At 40.9% G+C, this 9,329-nt stretch overlaps 1 protein-coding gene across 1 annotated transcript; it reads right to left on the minus strand.

Moving 5' to 3' along the window:
* Positions 1–5,855: 5,855 nt before the first annotated feature.
* On the minus strand, positions 5,856–8,167 carry LOC124656245 (protein ACCELERATED CELL DEATH 6-like). Its single transcript, XM_047195026.1, has 3 exons — positions 7,441–8,167; positions 6,671–7,263; positions 5,856–6,563 (listed from the first exon to the last, which is right to left on the minus strand). The coding sequence occupies exons 1-3, from the start codon at positions 8,165–8,167 to the stop codon at positions 5,856–5,858; spliced, it is 2,028 nt and encodes a 675-aa protein (XP_047050982.1).
* Positions 8,168–9,329: the final 1,162 nt, after the last annotated feature.

Genomic DNA, 9,329 nt, shown 5'->3' on the forward strand with positions numbered 1-9,329 from the left:
CTTCCTTGGTGGTTTCTTCCGGACTTTTATAGAACCTTCTAGAACCTTCCATAGAACCTTCCGCGACATTTTATTTCACATAAAATGACATCCTATATATGAATCTTATTCTCCGACCATTCCGGAACTCCTCGTGATGTCCGGGATCTCATCCGGGACTCCGAACAAATATTCGAACTCCATTCCATATTCAAGTTCTACCATTTCAACATCCAACTTTAAGTGTGTCACCCTACGGTTCGCGAACTATGCGGACATGGTTGATTACTCACTCCGACCAATAACCAATAGCGGGATCTGGAGATCCATAATGGCTCCCACATATTCAACGATGACTTTAGTGATCAAATGAACCATTCACATACGATACCAATTCCCTTTGTCACGCGATATTTTACTTGTCCGAGGTTTGATCATCGGTATCACTCTATACCTTGTTCAACCTCGTCTCTTGACAAGTACTCTTTACTCGTACCGTGGTATGTGGTCTCTTATGAACTTATTCATATGCTTGCAAGACATTAGACGACATTCCACCGAGAGGGCCCAGAGTATATCTATCCGTCATCGGGATGGACAAATCCCACTATTGATCCATATGCCTCAACTCATACTTTCCGGATACTTAATTCCACCTTTATAACCACCCATTTACGCAGTGGCGTTTGATGTAATCAAAGTACCTTTCCGGTATAAGTGATTTACATGATCTCATGGTTATAAGGACTAGGTAACTATGTATCGAAAGCTTATAGAAAATAACTTAATGACGTGATCTTATGCTACGCTTAATTGGGTGTGTCCATTACATCATTCATACAATGATATAACCTTGTTATTAATAACATCCAATGTTCATGATTATGAAACTAATCATCTATTAATCAACAAGCTAGTTAAGAGGCTTACTAGGGACTCTTTGTTTGTTTACATAACACACATGTATCAATGTTTCGGTTAATACAATTATAGCATGGTATATAAACATTTATCATAAACATAAAGATATATAATAACCACTTTTATTATTGCCTCTTGGACATATCTCCAACACCAAGCAAGGGTCGCAGGCCATCTACGCAAGCCCACAGGACGCGTGGAGCCAAGGAGGCAAGGCACAGTAGCGGGCCATGCACGCATGCCCACAAGCAGATGTAAGCACCGTCAAAGCACTGAGGACATACCGTACGCAACAGAACATGATTAAATAATTTACTAGACGTCATGGGCTCACTCTTAGACTTCAGCAGTGATGAATTCGCTGGTCCTTAGCTTTTGTAGTATATATAACTAAACATTAACTAATACTCTCATATATATTTAAAACATACACACTACCATTTTATGTCGCAATAAAAATATCTTTTGTATATTAAATCTTTTATCTAGAGATATCTTTAGAAGAGGCAAGCTTTATAAGATTTTTATATTATCTCTGAAGAACTATATATCTGTTTGATTCAAATTATACTTTAGAAATTTTCTTAGTACAGTAAAAAAATTTAGAAGTATCAATTGGCTAAGAAATTTTCTTAAGATATCAAAATTATCTGTAATTTGGTTTCAATCTTAAAATGATAGAGTGCAATTAATTGCACTTACTTTTCTCTTTCGTATGCTTTCATTAGTCATCATATTTATGTATTGTTATATGCAATATATGTTATTTAAGTTCCATTGAGATATATGTGTTCCTGAATGCCTCCACTTCATGTATATGAATTTACATATTATAAAATATATGTGGAAGCATGTCGAATCCTAGTAGAATGAGTCGTAGAGAGAAAGAGAGGGGAGGAGAAAAAGGTGAATGACAAACGGAAGGGGAATGTAGTCAGGACGTTGGACCTGCTTATTGTTCTTGCCACCTTGGACCAGTGGCGCAACGCTAAGAAACCATCTAATATAGCACTATTTCAATGAGGTTGGGTCCCAACCAGACAATTTATCTTGTTGCGGTTTAATTTTCACGATTTTTTAAGCACACACATATTTTTATGCATGCTAATTAATATTATTTTATGAAAAATATTAGGTGTACATGCTAACTAATACTCCCTCCGTTTCTTTCTATAGTGCCTATAGATTTTTGGCATTTGTTTCAGAATATAAGGTTGTAGCTTGGCTTTTTTTTAATTACCCCTTCCCCGTTCAGCTCCCACACAACATGTGTGAGAAAAAATCCATACAAAATTGGAAACAATTAATTGAGATTCCTAGCGCATGGCCCAACGATTTCTTAAAATTAAATAGCAATGTTTTACTTTCCTTAATTGAACTTGGCTGCACATATATGGAGAATCAACAAAAGAGATTTGTGGGATTTGTTATGGTAAGTTAGGAAGATATGGATTTCCCAAATTTTACGTTGATCTCAAATCGTTCAGATAGGGGGTCTTGTGTAAAAAATACTGTTGCGCTAATTTCCGTGCCATAAAACTATATGCACTATAGAATGGAACAGATGGAGTATTAATATTGGGTGTACATGCTAACTAATACTCCCTCCGTTCCTTTCTATAGTGCCTATAGATTTTTGGCATTTGTTTCAGAATATAAGGTTGTAGCTTGGCTTTTTTTTCAATTACCCCTTCCCCGTTCAGCTCCCACACAACATGTGTGAGAAAAAATCCATACAAAATTGGAAACAATTAATTGAGATTCCTAACGCATGGCCCAACGATTCCTTAAAATTAAATAGCAATGTTTTACTTTCCTTAATTGAACTTGGCTGCACATATATGGAAAATCAACAAGAGAGATTTGTGGGATTTGTTATGGTAAGTTAGGAAGATATGGATTTCCCAAATTTTACGTTGATCTCAAATCGTTCAGCTAGGGGGTCTTGTGTAAAAAATACTGTTGCGCTAATTTCCGTGCCAAAAAACTATAGGCACTATAGAATGGAACAGAGGGAGTATTAATATTGGGTGTACATGCTAACTAATACTCCCTCCGTTTCTTTCTATAGTGCCTATAGATTTTTGGCATTTGTTTCAGAATATAAGGTTGTAGCTTGGCTTTTTTTCAATTACCCCTTCCCCGTTCAGCTTCCACACAACATGTGTGAGAAAAAATCCATACAAAATTGGAAACAATTAATTGAGATTCCTAACGCATGGCCCAACGATTCCTTAAAATTAAATAGCAATGTTTTACTTTTCTTAATTGAACTTGACTGCACATATATGGAGAATCAACAAGAGAGATTTGTGGGATTTGTTATGGTAAGTTAGGAAGATATGGATTTCCCAAATTCTACGTTGATCTCAAATCGTTCAGCTAGGGAATCTTGTGTAAAAAAATACTGTTGCGCTAATTTCCGTGCCAAAAAACTATAGGCACTATAGAATGGAACAGAGGGAGTATTATTTTATGAGAAAATATTGGGTGCTATGAAACTATATTGACGCGGCGTTACGCGTCGCTCGCAAACCTAATATAGTACTATTTCAACGAGGTTAGGTCCCAGCGAGATAATGCAAATTGTGGTTGCCATACAAAATATGAGAGGAACTGGCCCACCACAGTAAAATAGACACGTATTGTCACATCCTGGCATAATGTTTTAATAGGATTGATAAAATACTCATACTAACAAGTTGCAACTTCTTTTTTGGAAGCTCAACTCCAAAGAACCCTGAGATTAAGTGTGCTTGGCCTGGAGCAAGTTCTTAGGTTTTACTGATATATGCCATCATACACCATTATTTATGCATTTTTATTTAATTTTTGGGACTTTCCTATAAAGATCCCCTCATTGGTATTTAATTAATGTGAGATAGAAAACATCCTTTTCATTTTTTAATTGTTTCATGGCTTTCTGGACACATAAAAATCGAGTCAAAAATAGCTGATCAGTTTTCACCCGAAGAAGGACCGTGAGCGAAAGAAACACGCGAGGCGAGTCGCGAGGGCCAAACGGCACCAGGTGGTGCGCCCTACATGTCTGGGTGCGTCACCTAGGTCCGTTTGCACCTCGGGTATCGTCTCGGGGCCCCTTTTATACCAGAGCCTCCGTTTCGCCTAAAGAACTAAGCCATATTTTCCTGAGATTTATTGAGGCGGCGGCGGAGGCAGGAGGCCTCTCCAATTCCGGGAGAGGGCATATCCTGCCGCACCGGTGCCTCCGGCGAAGGGGAAATCGACGACATCATCATCACCACTCCTCGTTGGCTTGGGGGAGGCATCTCCACCAGCACCACCAGCACCACCATCTCCATCTACGAGATCGACGTTACCCGGCCCCTCATAGTTTGTGTTGAATTGAACATGTTTGTGATTGGTACTTCATCATTATTTGGTGGGGAGATTAAATATTCATATTGTGTTGTAATCATTATGCCTCTGGTCCATATCATGTTTGACACTAGTGAGTAGTTCTCCATGTTCCTGAGGTGATAAGATGATCTGGCTATGATTTTATATGATGTGCATTGAGTATTTGGTCAAGTTTTCTATCTTTTATGTTGTTAATGATGGTTTTATGCGAACATTGACCGCATATTACTTCACCTATATAGGCTCATAGGGCTGCACTTTAATGCAATGAATGTGCGTTGGAAGGACGGACTGACAAACAATTTTTCATTACTATGAGTTGCATTAGAGAGGTTTATGTCGGGGACCAATGATCTTATTTCTATGGTGGGACATTTATGTCTTAATGATTCCTATAATTGCTCATGAAAATGGCTCTATGACCCATCATAAGGGGTGCACTTGCTCATATTTATGGCTGCACTTAATTTAGGCTCCGCCCCTAACTGAATAAAACTTGACAAAATAGTTATCATGTTGTGTAGAACTTAGATGCTAGTAAATCTATGCCGCCCTCAAAAACTTTTGTCTCATATAAGCACACACAGTTGAGCTTATCCTCTTGCTGCATAGAGGATTATGTTGTTTTTTCTCATTGAGAGCTTTTCCCACCAACTACAACCACAATTGGATCACATGGGCCAACAACTTCAACTACTAAGAGATATTGGGCTCGGGTATTACATTCACCTCACCTTAAAGGCTGACGCCTCAACAGCTCACCGCATATGTAATAGACTCCCAGAACTACCACTCGGTACATGACCATGCCGCGGGTCTAGCCACGCACACACGCACATGCAGCGAGGGTTCATGCTCGCTAAAGCAGTTAGCTTGCTGAGATTTATTTTCACACACCTTTTATTTTTCCAGGTGCTTGAGTGGGTGTTTATCTTGAAGTGACGGGATTAGTTGTACGTCCTCACATCTTTGCCACTTTATATTTATAATAATAATAATAATAATAATAATAATAATAATAATAATAATAATGATATATTTGTGTTCTTGTAATGAAGATAGAGTAGATATTTGAGTGACCATTTGTGGTTTCTTAATAATGAGTGTGGTTGACATTTATTAATTGTTATCTTGTTAACAATAGAGTTACAAGTAACAAGAATCGATACTAGCTACTCCCTTTGTCCCAAATTATAATTCTTTTGATTTTTTTGACCCTAAGTTTGACCACTCGCCTTAGTCAAAAAAATTTGTACAAATATAATCAAATTTAAGTTATTCTTGAAGAACTTTTATTAATAAAGCAAACCACAACAAATGTCAGCACGAAGAAGCTAGCATAAATATCTAAATAAAAAAAGTATAAACAAGCCACATAAACGTGATATATATCAAAACAAAAGCATCCCAATAGAGTTACGCATAAGGGAGAGGGTGAGTTAAACAATAGAGTTACAAGAAGCAAGAATAGATACTAGGTAGCTGGGAGATTGAGCTAGAAGCACTACTGATATCAATGAGGTGGTTTTTTGCTTCGATGGTACTGTATATACCAATGCAAAATATAGAATAGATCAGTTTCCGTTGTGATACTTGATACATGCAGGCAATCCAAAGATTATTATGTAGGACCAATATTCGAACAGTATGTTGACCAGGACCGTAACAGCTAATCCCATGCACGCCCGGCGGATTCCCAGTCTGAGATGCAGTGATACCGTCTGCGTCACCGTGTGAGCAATGTACCTGTTGCCGAAGAGTACCAGGGCTGAGGTGATAACACAAACCATAACGGCGGTGATGCGAGCAACCGGAGCAATAGCCAGGTATATCCCCAAGGCAAAAGCAGCGCCCAGGCTCCTGACCGAGCTCCGCAGCAGTATGAGAGACCCAGTGAAGTACCAGGCGCGGATGCCCAAGTCGATCGCGGTCATGCCGGAGTACATGAGGCCAAAGGTTGCTAGGCTGGAGCAGATGAAAGCCATGGTGTTGGAGATGACGAATGCGTCGAAGGCGTAGCTCCCCGCGAGCGTCGCTGTACCAGCGTTGGGGTGGTCGTCTTGCCTGTAACCACCGGGTGGTGCAAATGCCGCCGCGAATGTGATTGTTACGATGAGCACCGAGCTGATGCCCAGATACTGGGTGGAGTCCGTCATCTTCCTCGACTCCTCGACGTAATCTAGTATGGGGACGTGAGCTTCATGGAAGCGGTCTTGCCTACCGCTATTACATCCTCCCTTGGTCGTCGATGCCAGCAGCCGACGTATCCAGCTCTGCGCATTCTGCACAAGCAAATTATTATTTCAATGAAATAAATTAGAGACCCCGGCTCGGCCGAAAGAGAGAAGAAAAATAAATTAAAGGAAGGTAATTAATTAGAGATTGTTACCGATCCGTAATGAATCCCAGTATGATTGACCACACATTCTGAAACATCCAGAGGGGTATGCCCCTTACTGTTGGCCAGATCCAAGAGTACCTTTGTGTTGCATATCAGATAGCCAAAGCTATGCAGATCCCCTGAATACACTGCTAGGTGTAGCGCTGTGTTCAAATCATCATCCCGCATGTTAAGAATCGATGCAAGCCCGGGATCTTTGCAGGCAAAAGCAACTATGTTTTGCCTCTTCTTCACCACAGCAACATGGAGGAATGTCCTTGCCTTGCCATCGAGCAATGCAGCACAATCAGGGCACTTGTCCAACAGAATTTTGATGACATTAAGCCTACCCATTGAGGCAGCCACATGAATAGGGAAGGAGCCGTCTTGATCCGGCTGGTATACACAAGATATGTTGGCACCCACGAGAAGTTCGGTCATACCGCACATATTCGAGGAGAAGAAAAACCAAAACGAAGACCCAAGTACGGTGTCCATTCCTGAACGTTCCACCGAAGCAGCAACGTGAAGAGGCGTGTCCCCAAATCCATCCGCTTGCTTTGCTAGATCCTTGTTCCATTCTAACAACATCTTTGTCATCCCTACCCACAAAAAACCAATATAAGCTATGCAATTTGATGTTGTAGATGGATGTTGCTGCCACACGTACTCAATGTTAGAGAAGTTTGACTTGCAACAAATCCAAAGAGAACGTAGCACTTCCATTTTTTAACAGATGGAGTTACACATAACACACGAGTTGGGCTGCGTACGTGTACCTTTGCCTTTGAGAACTGCAGCATGCAAAGCGCTCTGTCCGTCTGGGCCAGAGTATGAAAGGCCACCATCTGTGTCATGAAGCAACTGCGCCGTGCCGTCACGGCCTAACGAGATGGCTAGGTACAGCGGTGAGGTTCCAGTCTCCGGAACTCCAGCCAGCTCTGGATCCGCCGACATGAGGAGCTTGACAATGTCACCACCCGTGGCCAATCGGACTGCCTCGTGCAAGACGGTCTCCCCATTCTTGTTCTGCTTCCTCAGCAATGCTTTGGCAGCGACCGCGCCATGGTCTCGTCGAACCAAAGAAATGAGGTGCGAGACCATTGACACATTCCCCGCCCTTGCAGCGCAATGCAAGGGTGTGTCGTCGTTCCTGTTGCAGCTGTCGCGGACAAGGTTACTGGCCTTGTTGCATATGAGCTCCGCGCACTGCAGAAACTCCTGGCCGTCCCCAGATGCTGCAACCACGTGGAGGACGGAGTCACCCCGAGATGTGACTCCGGAGAGGGCCGCCGCCACAGCTGCCGGCAGCGCCGGCAATGTAGGATCCCGCCGGATAGGGAGGCTTCCCTCAAGCACGTCCACCACGACCGGACCTGCCAGTGCTGCTGCTGCATCGTCTTCCCCGTTTAGGTGGTCGCCCAAAAGCTTAATGTCGCCGCTGCGTGCGGCCATAAGCAGCTTGGGGAGCATCATGAACGTGGAAGCTTGCTTGGGCGGTCGCATCGGCAGTGAGGAGCAGCAGTGGAGCTTGCCCGCGCTTTATTGCTCGAGCTCGACGTACGGCATCGCGCTTTAACTAATGGTCCAGATGGAGGAACCACACCATGTTACCTTCGCAGATAATGAGCTTCCATCTTTTATAGGGAATCATTTACTCTTTCATTTTTCTTTTTTTTTTTGTATTTATACCAGTATATATGCTGTAAAAAAAAATTCCCAACTCACGAACCATATTCGGTGTTCGACTCGTATTAGTCTTGTTTTGAGACTGGCTCGAATTATAAACCAACTAAGCTCGAATTATAATATTATAATCAGTAGGGGCAACCTCGTTTCGTCAAAAAAAAAAAAAAAAGCTCGAGCTTGAGCCAAAGCACACAAGCAGAAGCTTGAGATGGTAAGATCACTCAAGCTCGACTCATCCCTAGATGTATCTTAGGATGTAGCAATCTTTTTAGAATTATTGGCTCAATTCGAACACTAGATATTATTAAGAGGCATATCTGGTAAGTCATTTTGACTATTGTGTAAATTAAAACTAGTTCCCGGGAAAACAACAATTCGGTAGTGTACATGTTACTTTTTTTCTAACTATTTTTGTGATAAGTTGTAACAATTAATTGTTAGTTCAAATACAATTCAATGAAACTTATAAATGTTGCAAGTTAACTTAAACAATATACATAATTCATGTAGATGAAATTAAAACATATCCATAATTCATGCAAATTAAATCCTAGCTTTTAATTACCTTCTTGCACCTGCGTGGGCCCTATTGATGAAATTATTTATCTCACAATTGTGTAAATCCCCCCTTATTTCGTCAACCAAAAAGAAGCTCGAGCTTGAGCCAAAGCACACAAGCACAAGCTTGAGATGGTAAGATCGCTCAAGCTCGGCTCAGCCGTAGATGTATCTTAGGATGTAGAACATTTTGCATAAATATTGGCTCAGTTCTAACACTAGATATTATTAAGAGGCATATTTTGTTAGTCATTTTGACTGTTGTGTAAATTAAAACTAGTTACCGGGAAAATAAAAATTCGATAGTGTACAAGTTTTTTTTCTAACTATTTTTGTGATAAGTGTAACAATTAATAGTTAGTTCAAATACAATTCAGTGAAAGTTATAAATGTTGCAAGTTAAATTAAACAATATGCATAA

Source organism: Lolium rigidum, chromosome 5, assembly GCF_022539505.1.
Source record: "Lolium rigidum isolate FL_2022 chromosome 5, APGP_CSIRO_Lrig_0.1, whole genome shotgun sequence".
In the NCBI taxonomy this organism is placed as follows: domain Eukaryota; kingdom Viridiplantae; phylum Streptophyta; class Magnoliopsida; order Poales; family Poaceae; genus Lolium; species Lolium rigidum.

What these genes read in the sequence shown, in the direction of transcription:
- LOC124656245 (XM_047195026.1), bottom strand. Translation starts at nt 8,167, where the DNA reads ATGCGACCGCCCAAGCAAGCTTCCACGTTCATGATGCTCCCCAAGCTG. An exon ending in TGCAGTTCTCAAAGGCAAAG is followed by an intron (nt 7,264 to 7,440) that starts GTACACGTACGC and finishes TTTTGTGGGTAG; the next exon opens with GGATGACAAAGATGTTGTTA. An exon ending in CTGGGATTCATTACGGATCG is followed by an intron (nt 6,564 to 6,670) that starts GTAACAATCTCT and finishes TTGCTTGTGCAG; the next exon opens with AATGCGCAGAGCTGGATACG.